The 25,572-nt window shown below is 34.8% G+C and overlaps 3 protein-coding genes across 7 annotated transcripts; 1 reads left to right on the top strand and 2 right to left on the bottom strand.

Annotated features, from left to right (window-relative positions):
* On the bottom strand, nucleotides 1–6,296 carry LOC112562834 (probable CDP-diacylglycerol--inositol 3-phosphatidyltransferase 2). Its single transcript, XM_025236373.1, has 7 exons — nucleotides 6,033–6,296; nucleotides 5,269–5,364; nucleotides 4,115–4,170; nucleotides 3,340–3,396; nucleotides 1,756–1,876; nucleotides 1,253–1,425; nucleotides 1–1,069 (listed from the first exon to the last, which is right to left on the bottom strand). The coding sequence occupies exons 1-7, from the start codon at nucleotides 6,070–6,072 to the stop codon at nucleotides 1,004–1,006; spliced, it is 609 nt and encodes a 202-aa protein (XP_025092158.1). The 5' UTR covers nucleotides 6,073–6,296; the 3' UTR covers nucleotides 1–1,003.
* A 601-nt stretch (nucleotides 6,297–6,897) lies between these two features.
* LOC112562833 (endoplasmic reticulum resident protein 29-like) lies at nucleotides 6,898–11,233 on the bottom strand. The gene is made up of 4 exons (XM_025236372.1): nucleotides 11,073–11,233; nucleotides 10,617–10,755; nucleotides 9,264–9,428; nucleotides 6,898–8,995 (listed from the first exon to the last, which is right to left on the bottom strand). Exons 1-4 carry the CDS (start codon nucleotides 11,187–11,189, stop codon nucleotides 8,664–8,666), a joined length of 753 nt encoding a protein of 250 aa, XP_025092157.1. The 5' UTR covers nucleotides 11,190–11,233; the 3' UTR covers nucleotides 6,898–8,663.
* Nucleotides 11,234–11,275: 42 nt separating this feature from the next.
* On the top strand, nucleotides 11,276–24,992 carry LOC112562832 (TBCC domain-containing protein 1-like). Of its 5 annotated transcripts, none has more exons than XM_025236369.1 (19): nucleotides 11,276–11,385; nucleotides 11,712–11,814; nucleotides 12,675–12,736; nucleotides 13,193–13,255; nucleotides 13,733–13,833; nucleotides 14,131–14,239; nucleotides 15,191–15,251; nucleotides 15,832–15,907; nucleotides 16,190–16,298; nucleotides 16,444–16,522; nucleotides 16,975–17,095; nucleotides 17,522–17,618; nucleotides 18,032–18,080; nucleotides 19,386–19,465; nucleotides 20,003–20,125; nucleotides 20,513–20,688; nucleotides 21,594–21,691; nucleotides 22,267–22,416; nucleotides 22,825–24,992. In XM_025236369.1, the coding sequence occupies exons 2-19, from the start codon at nucleotides 11,722–11,724 to the stop codon at nucleotides 22,900–22,902; spliced, it is 1,725 nt and encodes a 574-aa protein (XP_025092154.1). In that variant the 5' UTR covers nucleotides 11,276–11,385; nucleotides 11,712–11,721; the 3' UTR covers nucleotides 22,903–24,992. The 5 variants fall into 5 exon arrangements, with proteins under 5 accessions (XP_025092154.1, XP_025092156.1, XP_025092152.1 ...); XM_025236371.1 differs by having other exon boundaries at nucleotides 11,311–11,329; XM_025236367.1 differs by having other exon boundaries at nucleotides 11,346–11,487.
* Nucleotides 24,993–25,572: the final 580 nt, after the last annotated feature.

Below are 25,572 nucleotides of genomic sequence, written 5' to 3'. Positions count from 1 at the left end.
TTTTTTTTACCAAATTCAGTTTCGGGTATTTTTCATTAAATGTTAATACAAGATATGGCTGTCCCCTAATTACTCTTTGCAATGAAGATCGATTACGAAATACACTTTTAACTGGTGACCCCCTGAATCTTAACCTAAACATGCCGGTGAAAGACAAATACGGCAAGACCATAACAAGTGATGCAGGACAAAGAGACCACTGGAATGAACACTTTGAAGAGATCCTGAATCAGCCATGTCCACTATCTTCACCTGACATACCACTAGCAACTGAACAACTTCACGTCAACACCAGCCCTCCCACTAAGACAGAAATAATCAAAGCTATCAAAAGCATGGAGGCCAAAGCAGACTTGGAAAAGAACAAAAGAGAGCGAGGCAAAGGACCTCGGAACCACATTGCAACCGAGGTGGGCTACCCAGAACCGGATCCGATGGCGAGGTGTTATTGTGGCCCTGTGCCCCTCAAGAAGTAACAAGGAATAAACAACTGGTGACCTCCAAATATCATACATTAAGAGATAAATAATATCTTTGGTCACCATTCCTATGCCTATGAACCAGCAATATTGCTTCTGTCACAAAATGGAAACTGATTATGAAACCATGAAGCATGCATCTTTCTGCACTCAAAACTGATGAAATATGGAGTGATTGTATAACATTCACATATACAGAAAAATCAAATGTTAATATAGTATTGGAACAAGATCTTTCATTAAATGCAGTTTGTACATATCAAAAAAATTGTGTTCTTTTGTTGCAAGCAGACTGTATGAAAAGGCCATCGTTCCCAAATAAGATTGTCAGTGTTCAGTTAATACTGAGGAGATGTAGACATAAACATTATGATTAGATACCGAAAACCTATGCAGATAATGATATAAAAATGTACATTCTACAAGCGAGACAAAGATTCCAGTACATAGATGATGCGACTAGTCCAGCATTAAATGATGTGTGCAACATATAGCCACTTGCACACAAAAGGTAAGTTTTTGCCCTAATTTTCTTTTTTATTTGTTCCAAATTCCAGCAAGATTCCAATATGGCTTTTTATGTAGAAGAACTGAAATAAAAAGCATACAAAGTTCTTTAATCACAACACTTATCAAGACGTAAACAATGTAAAAAGTACTTCTTTATTTAAAACAAAACACAATATATATATAAACATTCTTTTTGTAAAAGATTCTTTGATGAAAGATAACTCACAACTGAAGTTATAATTTAATATTAAACGAAACCTTACCTCTACAAACATGCAGATAATTCTTCCTGCAAGGAGCAGTGCTAAACCAGCTGCCTGCATGTATATAGGCATTGAAAACATTGAATCTAGACAAGATGTCTTCATTGCATAAATCCACAGCGGCAGTATATGTAGGCCACTAATGGCAGCAAATCCCCAGTGAGTATTGAAACCTGCAAAACACAAATACACACACACAATATTCACAAGAGCCCAATATCCCTTACTGGCAGTAAAGTCAGTTTTATTTATAGAGGAAAATATGCTTTTAATGTAATTCCTCTACTGTACTATACGTTTCTTGCTTGCCAACAAAATCTTTTGACTATATGTTCGAGCACATCATATGGAGTTCAAAAGACAGACTCTATGTGAAATATCTATGAGCTTGAAAAAAACATGCATAAAAAAAGCAACGTTATAGTCAAGATAAGATGAAAAGTGAGAAAAACAAACTGCACAGTAAGTCTTGCATGACTTTCCTTATGTTGAGCACTTCTCACCATTTTCCATGACTTTAGTCACCAGCCACGGGAAATGTTCCTCAGGTACCCGCCAACTAGCACCACGACAATGGGTGCAGACAAAGGTCACCCATTCAATAAATATCACCAGATAGCCATACTGAAATAATGAATGTAAAATATTAAATTCAGAAATAAGAAACCGCCATTGAAAAGCTTGATCAAATGACCACTCCCCCTCCCCCCAAGAAACTGTGACATCTAACATCTCACTCCTTTAATAACTGAAAGCTTAGGGAACTACCTTTACCTTTATCTGACCTTTTGCTGTCCATGCAAAAGAACCATGACACATGCAGGCGATGCAGCTTTACTAATTGCCAACTGAATTATATGCATTAGTATTTATACAGTGGGGAAAGAAGCTGACAGTGAACAATGTTCACACTCACCCATTAAGGGAGGGGGGAGTGCAGCTAAGCACATACATAAGTGTACTCAGTGGTAGCATCACAACATATGCTGCTTTCAGTGTTAAACAACAAAGCAACACTTGACAGGAAACAAAACTCACGGAGAAATTACTCACCTGGTTATCACAATCACAAGAAATTATGTAATATTAAAAATTAGATAAAGTTTATAATCATATTAATCACATTCAACATCTGTAAGTCAGTGTGCCAAAAAAACCACCTGCATCTTCTTTGATTCATACTTTTGTTTTGTAATGCTTTTCTTTGAGATTTTTTTAAAATAGTAAATGTTATGAACAATTTCAAAGAATTGTGCATGCATGTAACCTTCACCCCAATTTGCAATGTAGTTCTGCAATTTCTGGTTTTAAAGTGGGCTATTTGCTATACAAGTGCAGTATCTGAATAACATCTGTGTTTACTATGAAAAAAATTGTCATCAAAATATTGTTAGAAAACTACATGCAGTTAGTTTCAAATACTCAACCTTATTTCTTATGAATTTTCTAAACACAGCAAACAAATATGTGATGACTAGTGTCAATGTGAAAATTCACAGCACATGATGGGCACCTCTATAGTTTGAGAGAAGCATGATATTTTGTCAGAATCATCATTGCCTTTTATTTTCAGAGATAATCATTCAATAACACCGATACTTGATCATTCTACTATTTGCCAGTCATAAATTTGATTTAGTTTGTATTTTTAAGGTTACACACTTGGAAACCTTCAATGTCTTAATAAGAAGAGTATGATTTGGTATGACTGTAATAAATAAATTAAAATAATAATTAAAATAAAATAAAATGAAAAGTACTGTTGCATGGCAAGATCGCTATCAGGTACCTGTGTTTCAGATGTTGTTAAGCACTTTTTTCTGTTATTTTGTAATTTGTTTCACAGTTATCTCTTTTGTTTAAAAAAATGTTCTGTTAACAAAATATTCAGGGCAGACTGTAAACTTCTTCAACCAATGTCTGAACCGAAAGTAGCAAATACAGTAAATTTCTGCACATTCCTTTCAAGCATCTAATTATGAAAAGATGGATATACATATAATCACACTCACACATTTAGCCTTTGCTATTAAAAAAGTCTAAAATCTTAAAAACTCTACAAACTCCTTAGTAACACTATGCTATACCTGATGAAGAGAACACCAGAGAAGTCCTCGGCTGAAAAGATCTACAACAACATCCAACTGGAAAAGTCAAAATAAACATTACATTTCTAAAGTATGTTTAGTGTTTAAAGATGTAACAACTTTTTTCCCATTACTGGCAACTACATTCTTCATAGAAATGGAGGAGTACTTGCATATTTTGTATCTGATCTTAGTGCAGCCATGTTTCTCAAGCAATCTATAAGATACCAAACTCTGCACATTCATAGGCAGTCGGACTAACAAGGCTGTGGACATCTGTATATTCTGCTAATAGATATCTCTACTACACAAAAAAGCTGAACAGTCAATTGCAAGTAAACCTGTGAGCCACTCTCTAGATGGTTATTAAGTAGCAGACTATTTACATTATCAGCCTTTATAAGTAGTAAACAAGGAAAGGTGAATGTAGTTTCCATACCTCATGGTCATAGTGAGGTGTCAGAGCCCTCACTTATTTCGAGGTCAGCTTGGTGAAGTTGGCAGCTATCTTAACTCCCTTACTGCCTTACCTTCTCCAACTCTGTGGAGTCAGGTAACTACACCAAAGGTGGGTCAATTGGGAAAGCTGTGCTGCGCCACATGGCTATCAAACCAGTTTGTGTGGTGTGTGCACCTTCATGTTTGGACGTCTACAGTTAATTAACTCTAGCCTTGACTGTCTAGATATATGAGCACACACATCTATAGCTGAACACAACCATCAAAGACAAAGAATGTTCACTCAGCATAATCAAAATATAAATGAGAGACATACCCATGCTCCAAAATCTGAGCACTGTTTGAGTTTGCGTGCAGTATAGCCATCAAGACCTGAAAGAACAGAATATTAAAGACTATATATATACACTACTGTAATGTACAAGAAAAATGCTCAGAAATCTCCAAAATACTGACAAGCAATATGATACAAAAGAGGCTCTCCTTTCTAGCCTTTAAATGTTGCTTTTATAGAATCTGAGAAGAAAGAACAGAATTTAAGAATTCAGGCTAAAGACTGTTCTATATGATGCAGTCCTACAAAAATTATACAGGTTACTGGATGCTTATTCCAACTGGGCTTTTTAACTAGCATTCTGCAAACAATTAAACTGTTATTGATAAGAAGTGTTTAAAAGAAGTGTTTAGAGAGCAAAATCCTGCGAGATAGTACTTAAGCCTAGAAAAACAGTTACATCACACAAGTAGGAAAAAATCGCGAAGTTTGAGAATGGTATGTTCAGACCTAAAGGGAAAGAAATGACCAGATTGACCATTTGAGCACTCAGACTATATTATCTGGTCTTATAAGTGTGTTTGATGTGAAGGTAAAATTATAAGATCAGTTACTGTTGGGATAAGGGGTACAGTGATAGAGACATTTATAGCAAAGGACAGTCCAGTTTGTAAGTGACATAGTCTAGCTGTGTCAGGCACCCAGAAAAGAATGCAAAGAATTAAAGAAGGTATGATGTGATCAGTCATGTGCTCTGAGAACCAAATAGGCAGAAGCACTCTGAAAACATTGAATTGTGTCAACAGCAAAAAGGGAATAATTGCGCATTAATCCATGCATGACATAGTGAGATAAGTACTCAGTGACAGACATAGAGATGAGGCATCATAAATGAAAAAACAAGTTTTCATCAATTAAAAGAGGAGACAAGAGGCTGCGTGGAAAGGGTGAGCCCACAATAACACTTATTACTCTTATCACTGGACAATAATGCAAAATGAATATCCTGGTGCCAGAGAAAGAGATTGTGGAAAAGCACTGTCTATATATAAAGTGTAAGTGATCAATATTTCAGTCTTGTCGATCAGAGTTCAGGGTGAGTTTGTTTTCAATCACAGAAATAAATATGAAAAGTACATAGTATAGAATTTAAATTGAGTAAAACTATTTAATGAGCATGTAACTTACCAACTTACCATCTAACATTACTGACACTCCATAGAGAATTATAAACAGATGGGGTTGTTGATAAAATACAAATGCTGCAACTGTTAATATGACACGAAGATACCCTGAAAAAAATTAAGTAAAATATTGTATAACGTTAGCACATGAAAAATAGAAAAACAATCCAACACATTAATATATATGATATACCACTAAATAGATGCGCTTTATTCATTCATACAACATTCATCAAGGATGCCCCCCTTTTGGGAGATCTTTCTTACAGATTAACGGGAAGGTATGCTATAAGTAGATTTTATTGAACAGTGAGAAGCGAGGTTCGGGTACGATTCATTGCCCACGGGGAAGTGCGAAATGGGGCGTGGACTTGTGTGTCATTAATGAACCGGGCAATAGGAATTTTTTAGTTGTTTTGTTGCATCGGTTTATATATTAGAAGCAGGTGTGGAGTTAACTAACTTTAATGAATAGAATGATATGGGTACATTATTTTTGTTGCTTTTGTTTCTTGTTCGTTTTTTGTGCGGTTTTTGGTTTTGTTTTATTTTTTGTTGTTGGTTTGCATCGGTTCAAACGGGGCTAAGCAGACGACAGAAGCGGAGTGACGTCACATTATCTGCATAGCTGCTGGTGCACCATTTTTGTAATGGCCGTTGTTACTCTATAAGAAAGCTATCCCAATAAAGTAATTGTGCATAAAATTTATTAAGCATAAAAACTTTTTAAATGTGATTACCATTACTGATTTTAACAAATCATTGTCCCACCTCACCTATAATGTTTGGGACATACAGAAGAGTTTCTAATCCCATCGTCGTACTACGTTTGCTACTTTTCTCATTATGTGCTTGATTGTTGGTAATGAAGTAGAGGATAAGTTTATAACTACAAATTCAAAATATCTTTCCAAATAATATCAACACTAGATGATACTTATCCTAAACATCTGGTCGGCAGACAAGCAAACGATGTCTAAAGTACGGCTGTCATTCCTATCATGTGACTCCCATGTGATCAGAGCACGCTACGTATTACCATGAACGGGATATTAGTTCGTGGTATTACACGAGAGAAACGTGAACTGCATCGAGAAGCAAATCCTATATCTGATGAACTTTCAAAGCAGAGGCACTTGTTCGTCGTGTATGTGTGTGTGTAGTTTGAGTTTAAAAAAATTACATATTCAAGGGCATGTAGCGCCCATGTGTTTTTTTTTTTTAATGCACAACACAATAAATTTGTATATTCATAGGCGGATACTCTTACCCACACCCCAAAAATGTAGCAAAGACCCCTTTCTTTACGGATTTAGATTTTTAAAATAAATTTTGATTGCCTTTTTTATGTGACTAGTTGTTCATACTAATAGCTCAATCATCACTTTCGTGCGTAGATCCGACTTAGAAAGAACACTGTGTAGTGATCTCAATACCGCGCTCACCCTTTTTGTCTTTTATCGTTTGTGCGCTTATCCATGGCTTCGTTCAAGAAGTTAATTCTACGCGTCAGAATGATTGCTTGCAAGAAATTATAATTTATGATTGTGGTTGATGCAATGTAGTCAGATTTGGTAGTGAAGATATAAAACACACATTCAATTCCACTGGTTTTCTTTCACAAACCCACACAAAAATGTGTTCAATACTTTTAAAAATTTAATCAGATGTCTTAGAAACACTGTCCAGAAGAACAAATTTTGAAGATTTAAAGTCAGCACATGGCTCAACCCACACCGTTGATTGATAATGATTACAACCTCTACTTTTTTATTATTGAAGAGGAGCCAACCTACATAATTTTCAGAGATAGACATGTCAAGGATGTGGACATGCATGTTAATGGTATGCTATCTTGTGTCCCCAAACAAAAACTAGCAAATGACAAAAATCCAGTTTTGTGTAACCTGCTTTGCTGGATTGAATCCAGATTTGATCAAGCCAGTAGTGTGAAATTTATCTATAGTAAATAAATTACAATTTTTCTCCCTGTGTACATGTGCTACAATAAATTTACTGTCTTGCTGGCATTAAACATTAAGAAATGTTGAAAAATGGACCCCTGCAAAATGAGCATTATTGGGGGCAGTAATGTACAAACCAATTATAGAACAAACAAAAAAATATATAAAATGCCAATTTAAGCCTTTTATAACCTTGTCAACACAATGGCTTTAAACTAGGAATCCTTTTGGCAGTGACTTAATTTCAAGTCTTTGAATAAAATTTTTTGATTTTCAGAGATGTTTGCTGAAAGCATGAGCTGTAAGACACAGTGCCTTTATGTCTGTCAAAGTCCACTTCTGAGATTTTACCAAGTTGAGGTGATTTATATGATTCTGAATTTTGTTTGGTGAAACTAGTATAGTCATCACAATGTGACATAACAATTTTTAAATAATCTTTTTGTTTTCCAGGAAATGTCTCCAGAAAATTTCAAGATGGAACATGAAAAAGAAATTTTGTTTTAAATATTATACAAAGCCATTTCATATAAATTCGATTCCCACAACTTTTCACTAACTGAAGAATGCTTTTAGCTATATACTATTATGAAAATGCACAGGAGTATAGCTATTGTAATCTTTTCAGGCTCTGACAAAAGAATACATTTTTTAACACCATGTTGCCTTCTGAACTCAGGTGTTGATAGCACATGCATGAGTAGCATCGAACGCCTCACACAATTCTCAGGTCACATAGATGGGCATAAATTATAAACATCCACATAAATAAGAACATTTAAACTTAGAAGACTGTTTGTCCTTTTTGTTGGTGGAATGCATGACTAAGTCAGGCATCATGACACACATTGCAGTAGTAGCAGACAAAACCCAGAGTCTGAATTATTAATTTTGTTCTTCTATTACTACTAATAGTAATTCACTATGGTACAGGCCACTGCTCTGATTCCCTATTTGAAGAAAACAAGTACTAAAAAAAGGAAGCATACAATAAACGTTAAATATCAAAATTATAACAACATTTTAACAGTTCTTTTTAAGCAACTGTCCATCTGAAGAAAACAAGTATTAAAACAAAGAAGCATACAATAAACGTTAAATATCAAAATTATAACAACATTCTAGCAGTTCTTTTTAAGCAACTGTCCATTTTTTCAAGTAACCGCCAAAGACTCAAGAACTTAGCAACCAGCAAAATTCTTGTTCCACCCGTTACGTGTGTAATCAACTTAACCTAATAAAACATTTCATGAAAAATGTTTTTTAATCTTTTCTTTCATGCTTAACTCACAATACATTAGCTCTTGGCTTTTTATGTTACAATTGGAAATTCTTATTAAAGTGGTCTGAATGATTCATGGAGTGATTTCAATACTGAAAAAACAGAACTTTAATGAAAAAATGTTATCTGATTGGGATTACAGATATTGAAAAATGCTTAAGTTATAATTCATCTTTTAAACGCAATTCAAAAGATGTTAAAATGTTTAGTCTCCGGTTGAGTTCTTCTTTCTTTTTATCACTTACTTTTCCGTCCTTCAGTTTTTCAACTCTTTCGATTTCACTGTTAATAAATGTATCACCTTTCTCCTCAATCTTCTTCATTGTTCGAATGTATACTTCAGCAGACTCTTTGTCAGAGTCCTTTGTTAACGTTTTGAGTGCAGCCTCAGCCTTTTCAACAATACCTAATCTTGCTTCTGGGCTGGCTTTTAAGAACTCCGCAACCAGTTTATCAAACTCCTCAAGGCAAGCAGGTAGACCCAGCCAAAGACCTGCCAAAGTGTAAAAAGGAAACAATTATCAGTTCGTAATAGATCATTAAGAACTTGAAAAAATAAGAACCAATGGAAATTTACATTCTTGAGCCAAAATTTTTGACAGAAACATAAGTTACACAAGATGTGAGAATTTATTCTTTACGTAATTTTTATATCTGAGCAGTATTTCCTTCCAAAAATATGTAATTAAGATCATTTATATATCTATATGTTATGCATGAAAATTGTGAAAGCACTACAATGAAAACAACATTAATTCTACCTGATTCCTGCATGACAAACTTCTTGATTTTGTCAGCATTCTTACTATCCCCAGTGTATGAAATAGGCTCATCTTTTCCATTAAGGAATAATTTATAAACAGGATAGTTCTCCTTCTTCACACCAAATCGCTCTGCCAGGTCCGAGTTATCTTTATCTCCATAATCTGTAGAGAAAAGTCATGCTTATCTTAATTTGTAGTTGGAAAACTCATGTTGTCATTCCTGGCAATCAGTCTGGCGTCAAATGTCACTATAGATCTAGCTTGCCTGTTTGTTATAAATGTATGCACTCCTGTACAGGAGCAAAAACTTTTGAAGGAAATGTTTACAAGGTCATTTATTTCAATGCTTTCTACTTTACATGTGGTCAATAGACATCATCCATTGTGTTACACAAGTGTGATGTGCCCACTCACCAAAAAAAACCAACTTTTTCTTAACTCAGTTCTTTTTTAGTATATAAAGGGACATCATTCACTGTAACCAGAGTAAAATTCATTAAAACCTAACACAATACCTAGGCTGCTGAAAAATCAGGAAATATATATATATATCAGAAAAAAAGTCATTTTAATAATTAAAGTTCAGCCCATGCCTAAACCCTGCTTCCATTTTAGTTAAAAAATAACTATTTTCAAGTCAAAATCACAAATTTCCTGAATGATCGGTTTGCAATGGAGGAAGTTTTCCTATGCGTGCACATTAGACCACATGTGACTGAAATTAGTGCACATATGAATGTAATGAATTTTAATGATGATAATCATTGAAATATCTGCATTCCCCTACTTGGCAGTGAGCTCAATACACTTGAACGAAAGAGCAGCATAATGAAAAATACAGCAGCAGTGCAGTACAGTTGCAAAGGAATTGGTTAGAGGTGGGGGGTGGGGGTTATGTGTTAAAAAGAAAAACTACCAGTCAGAGTATGTATGTATTTTATACAAGAAAAAGTAAATCTGGGAACTGTTCTTTTCCTTCTCTGGACCTTGTCTTGGAATGTTTTGCCCTAGTTGTGCTTTGTACAGTAATACTTTTAAGGGTAGCTAATTGGTGCATTTTTTTTCTCCTTGTACAGTTCTTTAAGGCCACCCTTAAAAAGCTTCACTGTTTAGAGGAACAAGGGCAAGGCATTCTATATAAATGGGCTACAGAATTTGTTTATTTTGGTGACACATAAAGGAGGTTCATAGGCACAGACTGGAGTGACCTAACTTAGCTGAAACAGAAAAAGAGTTTACCCAACTATTTTAGTAACATATACAATAATTACTTCAACAACTGTGTTGGTAGATGTTTCGATCATGTACTTAACTATGGATGATATGTAACTGTAAAAAGCTTCATTATACCTGCAATCTGTACTTCTGCAACAAGCAGGTCTGTCTGAGAAAGTGAAGCTTGTGCGACCTTTTTGAACTCATCTTGTTTTTCGCCGTAAGGATATGTTTCATCAAATTTTACAAGCACCACACGATGTCTGCTGATGATCTGCAGAATAAAATTACAAAGATGAGAAAATCATAAACAATTTCAGATCAGTAATTTCTAGAAAATTGCTTTTATCAAAGTGCCCTGACATGCTATTAGTATGCTGTTCTAATTGACAAAATAAAAACCTTAAGTTGAGCAACAAAGGAATAATTATCTAGGGGTCTTTTTACAATGTTGCACTGTTTCTCTGTGACATTAAAAAAACAGCTGTCAATGTGTCCAAGGGAGACAAAAAAAAATGGACCTAATGACTGATGTCAGCTATTAAAATGCAACATGTGTTATGCTTAGAACATCAAAATCATCTGTAAAACCTTATCAAAGACGCCCGAGTTTAGCGAGACTGCTCCTTTGACGATTTCTCCATTAATCCGGCAAAAAAGTGCCAGAAAAAACGAACACAGAAAAGCAGCACCTTTCATATCAGCCATGCTTGAGGGTTGTGTGAGGTGGCCCAATGGGAGTCCAGCTTATATATCGTTGGACGCAAGACTCTGCAAGCGGCCACGACAGAACTAAGTAGGAATCTGATTGGTTTGTGCTGGGAGACGTGTGTTGGCAAGCGCGCGCTGTAAATTGACAGATCTGGAAACTTTATCTTTCGTCTCTTCTCCCTTTTGAACACAAGTAGATGTTATTTGTGCATGTGACATATTGCTCACTTTTGTCCTAAGCATATGAAGTTTACAAGGATATCGTGCGACTGATGGCATGAAAACTTTATGTGATGTAAATAGGAATTAATGTATGAACACAAATCTCGACAAGAGACGATGAATGATGTCAAGTTCGTGATGAAATGAAACAGTTTACTAATTTACACTTAAACGGACAGCATAAAACAATAGACTAAAAAATATGAAACCATGGCTATGTAGACAATCCGCCGAACCTAATTAGAGGGGGAAAAACTTGATTAAAGCGAGTGTATATGTTTTCCTTATCCTTTCTAGGACTAGAAAGATGTCGAGGACTGGTGTTGATCTATGGGTGAAGGCGGAACCCTTCAGCTATGGTGCTCTTCCAGTGGCACCACACCCTCGCCTGAACTTTAGTGTGAGTGCATTTTGTGGCAAAATGTAGGTTGGTTTAGAGAATTGTGGGTTTTACTACATTATTTTTACATGATCACAGGTAACATTAAACAGTTTTGTCATCACTGCCCCCTAAAAGACACTTCACTTGAGACTTTACCTCCATCGTGTAATGTTTTATAGTAACCGATCATGACCATATGGTATTTATTCACTCCTTAAATATAGTCAGCAAGAAATTTTAAAAACCCCAGAAACAAATATTTACCATCCATATTTAGCTGGTGACCAAATATGTGCAGTAAGTCTAACTGGAGATCCTTTTTGCTGTGAAATTTTGTCAACTTTGTATGAAACTATTGTGATAGAAAACAATAATAGAATAATTCTGGCATACTTTTAATATTATGTTTTGAAAATATATTTTTATTGTACACTTTCACCAGACTTTGTGTATGTGTGTCAAACAATTTCCATTGCTAAATTTAGTAATTGGATTCTCCTGACAGTGCTTGATCAATGTTGTTCTTATCTGTATGCTATAATTGTGTTTTTTTAAGAGTTTACTGTTGAATCACAATCTTTTTACTTCTTTTCTTAAGATGGTTACATTTTTAAGCCATAGTTATTTTATAATCTTTTGACTAAAGTAGCACCTATTGTGTTTCCTGCTTTCTACTAGATTTGTGTGTTTGTGTGAGTGAGTGAGTGAGAGAGAGAGAGAGAGAGCGAGCCACCATAATGGCTTTTTGCTTTTGAGTTCCACCATCCTGTCAGCAGCATTCACTCTGGTCTAAGCACTAAGATGTTGTATATTTATTTATTTCTGTATTCATATCTGTATCCCCATACATCCTTGCTATCATTTCATTTTTGTGACAGAACATAAAGAAAATTCTTATATATGCCAAGAGCAAAGGTAGTGCAGGATTTCCAAAACTAAGGTAAGTTTTTTTTATTTACTTGAAATACCATTTTCCCCCATTTACATTTTTTTAAATGTTTGTCATCCATTCAGATTAAATATAAGCTCCAACAGATTCTTCTAAAAATGAGGTAATATTTTCTCTTTTCTCATGTTCAGTCCTGCCTTGAAGTGTTTTCAGTCTTTCCTTTTTTCCCCTCATGCCAGCACCACTCTTTGATTCTCTTTTTTGTGAGTGCTTTTATTTTGGGCTGAGATTAAAGTACATAATATATATATAAGCAATGACTTTTTCACTAATCTGAATTGCAGGCACGAAAAGTGAAGTTTTCTCTCCAAGACTCCCATATAAACAAACGAAAAAAGCACACACTGTTTGCATTTGATCTTGAGAGCTGTAGATAACAATTAATTTGGTTCTATGTGACTTTAGGCATCATAGTAATGTAGAACTTTAATTTGTCTCTATTTTCAGCTACTCTGTATGGAAGCATATTGCATGTCACAAAATGCAACTGACAGAAGATCTTGCCTGGGTGTAAGTTGCTTATTCTAAAACATTATTCATGATTAATGTGTATTACCATTGAAGAAAACTTCACCTATGATCCAAAGCAGACAATTTTTATCCTCTAGAAAATAAAAAGAAGAAAAGGTGATGTTTGATTTTATTATGACTAAGGTGATATTTTGGATGTTGCGTGGATGGTGCTTGATTTTTCTACAAACATATGATTTCAAAGAGTAGAATATTTATTGCAATAGAACATGTTGCACAGCATTAGCCTACAAAATTTTTAGGAGCTCTAAATACATGAAGAAATTGAGAAACATCTGCTGCTTAGTTACATAAGATTTTGAACCCATATTATTGGTGAACTTGTGCAACTAGATAGAATAAAATGTGTTACATAATGAGTTGTATAGAGCTCTTCAGATGTTAAGTGCAAGTACACAAATTAAACAAAAACTTTGAGACGTATCTTAAAATCTCTTGTCACTATTTTTTGTTTAGGTATTTTGAAACTTGTTACTTCTTAACGACTGACATGTTGGCAATAGAGAGGGCTGAGCGAGTTAAATCCATTGGTGACTGTAAAACACCAGAGGAAGGAGGTCAGTTAGTCTTATTGATAATCATAGTATTTCCTTCCAGATTTTTTGTTCTCTCCTAGTTTCTCTAACTTTTAGTCCCTGAGTTCATTTTATCACTTTCTTGCTCTTGGTGTCTTACATTAATTTTATTAAAATGTCCTTCCAGTATATTATTAACTGATTCATAAACAGGAGAATTTCATACCAAACAATTCATAACTCGAAGTGTTCCAAATGGAAAGTTTTGTAGCAAATTCATTTCATGCCAAGCTGTGTTCCATCTTGTGCTATCTGTTGATTTGCTTTACTTTGTTTCAGTTCTGCAAAGAGCGAAGTACTCTATAGACACTCTCAAGTTTGTCCTGTATCTATACATTCAGCTACTGTACAAAGTGTCCCTCAGGGCATCTCTTCTTGCTGGTGATGAGTATCCTTAAGAAAAATGTAAAGTGGTTTCTGGCCTTCCCTTCTGGTCTAACTTTTATCAGTTAAGGTATATCAACAGGTTTTAGCTTTTTCTTAAGTATTTTATTATAGCTAATTAGCTTTTAAACCAGAAAGCATGGATGTTTATTTATCACAACTCGTTATACAGACAAATGCTGATGTGATGGTAAAATTTGTTGATATATATATATAAAAATTCTTTTGAATGGCGCCTTTTATGTTTCAAAACAATGCATTGTGTAAAGTGTACAGATTTTTCAATGCAGTAGTGGGAAGAAAAAGTGTGAAATGAAGCCAACTGATGACATTAAATGAGAGTAGATCCCTTCTCAGTTTATATACATAAACTAGTTTGAAGCATGTAAATAGTTATCTTGATTAAGTTTCCAGACAATGTGGATTTTATTCCTCATGTAAAGAATGAATGATAGTGTCTAAGAGATATTGATTACTCTGATTGCAGCTTTCTCAAGCTAAAACCTAAGGAATAAAAGAAAGCAAAACTTAAGAGAGTGATAAGTTTTAGGTATTACTGATTTAAATCGACTTGGGATGGCACCGAGTACTTTCTATTTCTTTTCCAAAAATGAAAAAAAAATAATTGAGATTTGACACACTGTTTTTGTTTTCCAGATATTGTTTTCTGGACAATCTGTGTATATCTTGTAAAAAAAACTGGTTAAAGGATTTTATTTCATAGCATTTACAATGTTTCTTTTTTAATTTTTGACTGTCAGTGCTTTTGTAGAGTAGGGGCTTTCTTTATTTTTTTTTGTTGCTTTCTTGGGATGCCAAAATTGTTCCTCAAAATTAATAAAATTAAAAAAGGAAATGAAGATTGATTTTGAATTAAGAAAGCATTTGTCAATATCTCATTCATCATCCAAACTTATAACAGTCATCACACTTGCTGCTTAACCTGTAACTAAAGATGGCCAACACAGACAATGTCACTTGATCTAGATGGTCGCTCAACACCAAGAAGCTCAAAGGTATGTTTACTGCAACAAATAATTCCAACCAACAGTACCCACAACATTTTGTGCAAAATGTTGGAAGCTAGATTTGATATAACAAACAATTGAACCTTTGCTCTGGCCAGACTAGTGCAATATACTCATAAGAGGTGTATTTGATCTGATGAACTGTTAACTAAATTGTGATGTTGCATAAGAAATAAATTTCAAGGTATGTGGTTTTCTTTATTTACATCTGGCCATTACTGCCAATATCACAAGGTGAGCCTCGTTTCCTTACATTCACACATATACATGCTGTCATTCACGTTCACACAAAACATTCATATGCATAATGTAAGATTAATACAAGATTAAGCTGATCATATGCATTGGCCAAAGATGGCCAATGAAAAGATATATTGTGTGGGCTAAAATTGTACTTTTTACCCACTTTGTATTTTTGATCTGATTGACATAGTACTTACTAGACAATTATTAAAACTTATGATACGGTATAATGGAGTGGATTTTTCAGACGTAATAACTTTTTACACAGGAGAGTTTTTTGCAAGCGGATTTTGTTATTTCTCATTTGTTTTTGTTTTTTATTCAGTCACTGGATGATCATAGCCATCTGGTATTTATTCAGTCCAACATAGCAGAAATAATTGAACTTCTTTCAGAACAAGGTTGGTCATCTTTATATGAGAGCAGCATAAAAACAAACTAAATAAAATAATTACTTTTCCCACTTTGATTTTAAATAATGCAAGGCCAAAATTGTGTTTAAAGCTGAACAGCTAATTTTTTTCATAATAATTAGCATTCATGCATTAACAATAAATGCAAAGAAGACTAATATTGCATTATTTTTTTTTTAGGCATAAGCTTGTGAAACCATGCATTTACACATTTCTCTGTCTTTTTAAGTTTTGAAGAACAAGAGGAACATAAAATATTTTTGCTTACAGATGCCAGCAAAAGTGGCAGCATTTCAGAGAACAGCACAGTTCATGGATCCCTATCACTTTCAGCAGTTGAGGCTTTAAGTTTCATCATCACCGGCTGTATAGAAAAATCGTAAGTTATGTGTACATGGGAGAAAATAAACAGGAAGCACTTATTTCCTGGATGGACAGATATATATTATGTTTTGATTTTATTGTTTTCTTTGATTTTGGTGCCATGTTAAATCAAGATGACTTCCTCACTGTAATTATTGCAGTGTGGAGAAAAAAACCATCATGCCATTGCAAGACATAGCTGTTTTACAGTCCATTCAGTATTATAGTGGATATTCAAAGGTGAGCATTGTTGTTTTTGGGGTTGTTTATTAGCTGTCTTTTCTTTTGATAGCTTAAAATTATTTGTTATCAAAAATGCTATATTGGCGCTGTTTGACCATGATTCTGTTGTTCTCCTATTGTGAATTCAAATTGGAGATCAGGGCTTCTGCTTACGCAAAAAATTGAGTACAGTACGCATTAAAAGTTGGGAGGATCCCTTCAATTTTTGTCAATGGGGTCCCATTCAAATTTGGGCGAAGAGCAGGGACCCCTTAAAAATCTGAAGAAGGGGTCCCTGGGACCCCAAAGAATTTACCCTTGGCAGAAGCTCTGGAGATTATATATGAAAGGTTAAAATAAAACATAATTGTTTTCTTACAGCTTTATATGCTGAAGAGGAATTAATTTGCTTAAGAACCACCCCCCTCCTATACATCATTATTTTTAGATGTTTGTTTATTTTTTAACAGGCTACTAAAACATTCAGTCTACGTCAGTTTCTAATCTGGCTCAAGGATAATCTTATAATGAACCCATACAGTGTGTCTGCATGTATTGCTCTGGGAACTCGTCTTTCCTGGCCATTTGGGGGTGAGTGGAATGCAACACTAACCTAAACAAAAACTCAAGATTATGGGACACTTAAGATCTGCACAAAATTATTTTGTGGTATTTGAGTTCAACTGATGTTGCAGAATAGCTTAATATGTTGGTAGTATATTGGAATATTTGTCCTGATGGCCAAATGGAAAGAACCCAATAAACAGCGCTAAGCTAAAAGGGAGGGGTGGTCCTCTGATTTCTGTAGTTTCTTCCCTCATAGTTCCATTGCAAATATCTTGCTGCCAAATAGTTCTAATTACATTATAACGTTGTTTGACAGATGCTGCAGATACCCAGCCAGTGTTTTCACTTTGTTTAATTCATCAGGACAGTGCATCCTTTTGAATTTCTTTCCCAAAGACGTGTTGTTCTGAAATGTTTAACTATGTAAATTCTCTAAGTTATGCTCTACAGGTGAGGGGGAAAGAGATGCTACCACAGTTTCTACAAGCACAAAGAGAGGAAAGATAGCAACCAATGCTCAAATTGTTCCCAAAGAGCATGTGACTGGGTGAGTTGCAAGTTGTGCAACTTGTGCTAAAATAGCAGTTTTTCAAAACCACAAGAAATGCAGACTGTAAGCATCCGAATAATTCAACTGCAGAATGGTTGAAATTTTAATCTCTCTGTTACTGGATTGCTTTTATTGAGATCACACACCAAGACATGACAACTAAGATTCTGGGAACATGGCCCTATGAGGCATTCCACTTAAAACACCTCTTTCTGAGTTTGAGGCTTTGTTTTACATTGCAAAGAGCAATTTCAGTTTTATAAATGTTTCCAGCAGCTGAGCGCCACAAGATTCAAATCCTTAGTGTAGTCCTTTTCACACTATGTGGTTTGACAGGTTATGGCAATGGTTTTGTCTCTCTTATCCTCAAAGTTGAAGAAAATGGTGTAAAATCTAATGGTTTTTTTCAGAAACAAGCTCATCATAATGAGCCAAGTCAGTAAGCAGACAATAGCCAGGGTAAGTGAGCAGTAGAGTTATTTCTAGGCTGTTGACATCATTGTTGGAGCTGTTTATTTTGACTTAATACAATACAATTTTATTGATCCCCAGGAGCAATTCAAAACAGTGCTCATACTAGCAATGGTATATATTTAATATAAAAGATAATATAAATGTATGTGTTAAAATAGTGTCTCTTTCACACACACATTCTCTCTCTTACACACACATATTCCAACAACAGCAGATACAGTGGGTGACCCCAGGCCACCTCAGGCTAGTACAAGATCGCAGCCAGTAGTTTATCAAGTGAATGGCTGATCAGAAATAGAGAGGATGCGTGATGCCTACCTGAGGATTGGCTGATGACAAAAGGCTGCCAAATCCCTCTGTCTGGTTCCGGTGATCTTGGAACAGATATTAACAAGGGAGACAAGACTATCTGTTCCCTAGGGAGAGGCTGTGGAACCAAGAGATGAAAGAAAAAGTGATGAGACTTTCAATGAAGGACTGATAAAACCAAGCGAGGATGACAGAGCTGATAGAGAAAGATTTGAGTTTCCATAGGAGGTACAAAAGGCTGTTATGGAGGATTATGTCAATGTTGATGTCCCGTTTAAGCTTGTTATCAAAGGTAGTACCTAGATATTTCTATGAGTATCAACTACCTCGATGGCATCATAATGGATAATACTGATGACTGCCTCAGCCCTGTTCATCTGAAAGTTGAAAATCATTTTCTTAGTCTTTGAGGCATTCAAAACAAGAAAGTGTTCGTCATACCAGTGAACAAAGTCACCACCTCTTGTGAAGCATTTTGAGCTTGCCAACAAGTAGGGATAAGGCGCTATATCAACCAACTTTTGCTTTATTTTACTAGAATTGTGGTGTGGATAGGAACATTTGCAGTCTTGCTTACAGTTGTTCAACTGCATTCAGCAAGCTGGGAGCAAAAGGAGACTAAATATCTTTCATCCTGCCATATTGCATTCTTTAGATATGTTTGCATGTTCTGTTTCATGCATCTGTGTATGTATTCTGTGTTTATATTTTTTTTATCAAGTGCTTTAAGCTAACCTTTAATGGTGGGATAAAGCGCTCTATAAATTAACTTTATTGTTATTATGTCTAAAACCAAATTGAGAAGCAAGAGAATATGGTTGTGATATATTGAGATACAATATGTTTATCCTACAATGGTGCTCTAGTTTCACAACACTGTCAAAGATACACATCAGTTATTAAATCAATGCTAAATCACCTGCATTAGAAACATGCAGTATGAAGTTATAAATTTTTAGTAAATGAAATGGAATGTTTTAGAGTTCTGGAACACTGGAAAGGAGCACAATCAAAATTCACCGGAGTCACTTTTCCTATATCTACTTGCTTTCTCCCCTAAGGTAAGCCATTGTTCCACTTTTTCCTCTCTTTTATTTAGACTGCAAGGAACTTAGAAAAAGGCCTCCTTGTTTGACAATGTGATTTATTAGCAAGGACATGATACTCATTTTAAATACAAATTAGAAATTTATAAATACAATTTATGTTAGTTTTTATGTTGCTGATAATTTTTTGTAATGAAATATAATTAAACACTGTGAAGAGTCTATCCCAGGACATGGGGATAATTTTGGGTGTCTCTTTGATCCAATGATTTGTTTTTTCCCCATTTGTACATTAATGCTTGTTTTTTGGTGGTTTTTTTTTTAATTCTTTATTCCCTGGTATGAAGTAATACTATTTGTCTCCATTCCTCGGTGCATATGCATGTAATTGATTTTTCAGTCTGGATCAGGCTTCAGGTTTATAAAATACTACACATTATTTCTGTTTGTGCATGTAGACATTGGAGAAATGACTTGTGCATAACAGTACATTCATCTTTGATAGATATTTGACATTATTCAGAAACCTTAAATTGGCTTATTGTATAATAGGTCAGTAACAGTTGAGAAATGCCGCAACACTACAGTGGTGCTTGGTGCCATTGAGGCCTTTGTTCACATCAGCAACTGTGAGGGTGTCACTGTCATCTGCCCATGTCGAAGCATAATGATCAGGCAAGTCATGGAGTTCTTACTCTGCAAATGTAGCAGATGGTAATGGATGCAACATACCTATATGGTGCTGATTATAGAGCAGTGACAGTAAACGCCCCTCCTCTCAGAAAAAGACTTTTATTTAAAATATATGCTTTGTAAAGAATTACATTCATGAATGGTGAAGATTTAACTAAAGCTAATTGGAAGAAATTTTTTAAGCACAGTTTGATGCGCATATTTATATAAGTTGCAGATACTTTTGACTACTGCAAATTTCTTTGTTCTTTTCATATAAATTTCTAAATATCTAAAAGCACTAGTTGAGTTGAGGTAAAATTGAGAACCTAAGGAATGAATTGTTTTTAGTTCTCAAGTGTTGGAAAATGCTGCCTTCATTTTTTGCAGTGGCTGCACACAGTGCACATTCTATTTACTGACATCTAATCGACCCTTGCTGCTTAGTGGCAATAAAAAACTCATGCTGGCACCCTACAATACTTACTACTCTCACCTAGAAGAACACATGTCATATGCTGGGCTAACAGCTTCCGTCAACCTTTGGGACAACCCCCTCTGCATTGGTGAGAAGCTTGTTCAAGTGTCAAGTGTACAGTGTGCATTGTACAGTAAAATTTATAAAGATGCATGCAATCTCAGGAGCAGAAATAATGCTCATCTGCCAATCTGCCAGAAATTATAAGCACGGTGGTTCTTTTGGATTCCACAGACCTGAAATTATTAGGTGCCTAATGTGCATGTGCAAGGATGTTTCCCCATATATCTTGCTGTTTATACCTTGCCTCATTGAACTTCATTGGTTCAAGTCAAAACACTGTTGAATGCTTCTTCTTCATACTGTATACAGTATGTACAGTGCAAATGCGAACAACTGTAAATCCATGCATGCAGTTTTGCATGTTTGTGTGTGCAGGATGTATATAGGAGTAACAACTTGTGCACAACAATTTTTAAAATCTCACCTTTGATAGTGAGAAATGTGGATGATGTATAGTGTTTGTATAGTACGTACATTTTGTATGTGTAAGTGTGCATGTGTGTGCAAGCAATTTCATTTTGGTATATACAATATGCAATACACATACACAATAATCCATGCCGTCCCACTACAGGTGTGTGATTAGTGATTGTCAAGAAAGTGGTCATTATTAAGACACGTTCCAGTGTCACTCGGCAAAGAAATTCTTATCCCGGTATATATTATTAGAAATATTACATTACTGTTTTGAGTCCTCTGTCTTTGCGTCTTACAGTAGTGTTTATGGTTTAAAGTATGATTTGTTTGTGGTCATTTTCATTTAACCTCTGGTTGATTATTAAGCTGAGATATAATCTGGCATTTGAATAATTCTGCAGGCATAAAAGTTTGTAAAGATGTGAAAATGTGCATGTTGTTGTGTCTGAGTGAGGGAGCAAGTGAGTGTGTGAGGGGCATTGTTTAAGGTCTTTCAGTTCTTGTTGCCTACAGGACCAGATCACAGTGATGAAACGCCTGCATGGGAACTGCTGCCACCTGCAGACTTTGGCATCTCTGTTATTCCTTTCCAGATGGATGGCCCAACTAAAGTAAAGACTATACTTTTCATTTCTGTGCTATCTCTTGTAAATCTTTGACATATAATGCTTCTTTTGAAACCAACATCAACACGATGTTTCAATCATTTTAGTCAAGAAGTATAGTTAAGAAGCGCTCAAAGGTAGAACACTGGTGTATGTTGAAAATAGCTTAACAAGATATCAAACTGATGATCATGACAAAAAGTGCCCATTGCCTGTAATTTGTTTTACAAAATGTGAGATAAATCTGCAAATCTGCAACATACTTTTTAACACATTCAAGAGGTAAGCAGTAAAATTTGCAATGAACATTCAGAAATAATAATGTCACTAAACACAGACTTCTAAATAATATATTATTCACATTTCTAATAGTCACAAATCTACATGTATTTAGAGCATTCATTTTGGGGGTTTTTTTTTTCTTTTAAAAAAAAAGAGAGGATTACAAATGCCCAATATCAACAGTGCCTTGCGATCAAAGATGCATAGCAGAATAAGATCAGTGTAGCAGTTTAATAATACCAGACATTATGATAACCATTTCTAGTTCAGTAAGAATATAAGGGGATTCATTATTTCAGTCTATTCCTGGAGGTCTCCCTGGGCGATACCATCGGGCAGTTGTCCAGCGACAAAAACAGGTTGATAGCTGGCAGCGTACTGTGAAAGAAGCAGGTCTCAACAGAGAACAACGTCGAGAATTTCAGGCTTTGGTAGAGAGCAGATTTCACGTGAGTCATCCCCTATTCCCAAAAAGGGAAAAGATCATAAGGCTGCTGCCAATATCCAGCTTTACTAAACTTAACTGCTCAAGAATAATTAATGATTTTAATTATGGTGTAACTCCTTTTTAGACCATTGCCCCACCCTACCTTTCTGTAATTATGAAAGGTCTAAATAATCATAATAAATCATTATTTCGGTGCTGCTTCTTGAGTGTGTCATCTTCACATGTCATATACAAGAAATTTTACTGAAAAATATTTTACTTACAGTTCCCCAGGATGTCATTTGGAAGACAGAAATGACAAGGAATATCTGTTTTCTATAAACTACTCATGAAGGTGTTCTCAAAAATCTTTTTGTAAATAAATTACATGAGTGGTGTCAGTGATGTAATTATTTACACATTGTCACAGATGTGGCTGGCTGAGACTGGACACAAGCGGGAGCTGGACAGTCTGGCTGTTCCCCAGCAGCATCATGGTCAGTCTTGAGTCAGTGGTATTGACCAGTCACTTCTATGAAGAGGGCATTGATTGTTCTCTGCTCTGCCTGAAGACTTAGGGAAAGACTTCAGCTTAGTACAAAGACTTTACTCAGCCTGTTACAGACCATGAAACATGCACAGATTAAACATCTTTTTCATAGCCAAGGACTAGCAGTTATCAAAAGTTTACATTGACAGTACGCTGATCCATTCATGGATATTTAATTGTTTAATAATAAAATTCAGGATCTGGCATGATTAAAATTATCTACCATCTTTGCAACCCTTCTGCTTAGAGTCAGTAGTTAACTGAAATTCTAAAGAACATGAATCAAAAGTGACAACCATCAAGTTGAGCAGATGCCTTGATAATTTTGGAAGATAATAACTCCAAAAACAATTTGAAGGAAAATTATTTTTGACAAATGTTGGGTGGTAAAACACAGCATCCCCTGAGCCAAACATTAAAAGCCAGTATTTTATGTGGAATTCGAGTGCTATTTTTGCTACTTGTGTAAGCAAGTTTAGGCCATTCATGGTTTTTATTTTCAAAAGTAGTGATTTTTCCCTTTTACAGAATTTTTATTCTGGTGAAATCATTCCATAACCTAGTGGCTGTCTCCAGGATATGGTACATGGAAAGTAGAACCCCTCTCCTTCCACCTCATGCTCTGTTAAATCAGTACCAACTAAGTGTATAACTTTCTAGTCACGTCCCTCAAAGCCTTGTACCCATTGCTGAGATAATAGGTGTCATGCTCTTTGTATTTGAACGCTGGTTTCAATGAATGAGAAGTGCAAGTAATAAGTATTGCGAAAAGTATGTGATGAACCTGGAAGAGCTATTTATCTGTCACAGGAAGATTCTTACTTGCTATTTCAAGTTCCTTTATTATTTTCTTAAGCTTAATGGTGTTAGATGTATAAATTTTAGCTTACAAACTAAACTGAACCTCTACTCAATTCCACAAATAGTGATTTTTCTGATGCAGCTTGATAATAACTGCACATCTACTTAAAGTTAACAGATTTTTACACATATTTACCATGCACTCATCAACAACAAAGCTCATTCAAAGTGAATGTATAATTTATTTTGCTAATAATCTGAAGAAAACAATATTATAGTGGTGTTTTTAAAAGAACTTGTGTGCATTTTAAATAAATGTTTCAATTAGCTTATAAGTCATAAGAAGATAAACATGCAAAAAATTGTAAGCATTTCAATAATTTGTATCCCTTTTTTTTTTTCCACACACATCAAAGTTCAAAGATAACAATGATCCTATAACTTAAACATTAAGTGAAGGTGAATATAAGAAAATTTTCCTACAAAAATTCTCAAGAACTGGGGTCTGTTGCTAACATTTTTCCATGTTTATAAGAGAAACTTTGTGCAATCACTAATGCCAAAATTGGTAAGTCAACATTGATAACCTTGACATCTGCATGTAATTGCTTAAATGTCTGTAATGAATAATGCTCCATATTTCGTTAGTATAACAATAGGCACACTAGGAAGTGATGTTTAAAGACAAAAATGTAAATATATATTTATATGTTTGCTTAAGTTATTTTTTAAGAAAATGCCTGTAAACAAAATAAAACAAACAACAGATTGCACCTTTTATGCGGGTACTTGAACAAACATGTCTATGATTTATGCCCCTTTAAATACCATGAGGATTGGCTTTGTTCAGATCCCACTGTAGGCACGCTATTCTTTCTCTGCATGTGGCACCTGTTTACAGGCCTGGCAGCTTTGCCATGATATAGCCTAAGTTGCTGGTTTGGCATAAAACATCAATTCCCCACCTTAACCTTTAAAGGCTAATCCAACTCCAAATTTCATGATTTTTTTTTTTATAATTGGTATAGCTAGTTCATTAATAGATCATAATTCTTGAAGTCAGGGAACATTCAGCAGACACATTGCAGTTCTTAACAAATCCATGAACTCACGCATGTCAACTTGCTCATTGGGCTATGCTTCATGACAATATGCTCAAAGCTTTCATATTGTCATTTCAGTGACATCACCAGCACAAATTTAGGTCAATCCATGCATTTTTAAAAAAATAAAATACTGAAAATTTACTATTCAATTTTTTTCTCAAACTATTCACAGCTGTATATTCTGTTAACTTGCTAGCAACTGTGCATTTTAATTTCATGTTTCACTCTGGTTCAATTTGAAAAATGGAGTGTTACCCTTTTGGTTAACTACTGAAACAGTAACTTTTTTTAAAGTAACATCTTTCTGAAATTTCTGTAGCAAATCGATAAAGTTGTGACTATTATTACACTTTTGTTTTGGTGGCTCTAACTTTCATGACATAATTATAATTTTTTATAAGTAAAAAATAAATTACTTACACTTGTAATGATAAACCATTGTAATATGAAGATTCAAGGCATTTTTAAAGAGAACAATAAATGTAAAACCTTTAAATGTTTTTTTAGTTATTATCTATAAAATATTTCAGTCTGCAAATGAACTGTAGGTTTTGTCATGAAAAATATGTGGTCCCATGGCTTATGTCCTTGAAGTGTTACAAATTATACAAACATATATGGCATTTGCTCTTGCTTCAGAGCCCTTAAACACCCTTCCTCACTCCAAAAATGTTCCTTTCTTTATTTCCGTTGTACTATTCATTATCTTTTTTTTACTATG

This window comes from Pomacea canaliculata, linkage group LG4 (assembly GCF_003073045.1).
Source record: "Pomacea canaliculata isolate SZHN2017 linkage group LG4, ASM307304v1, whole genome shotgun sequence".
NCBI lineage: Eukaryota > Metazoa > Mollusca > Gastropoda > Architaenioglossa > Ampullariidae > Pomacea > Pomacea canaliculata.
Note: the sequence above shows the minus strand (reverse complement) of the source record. Positions and strands in the feature narration are given on the sequence as shown.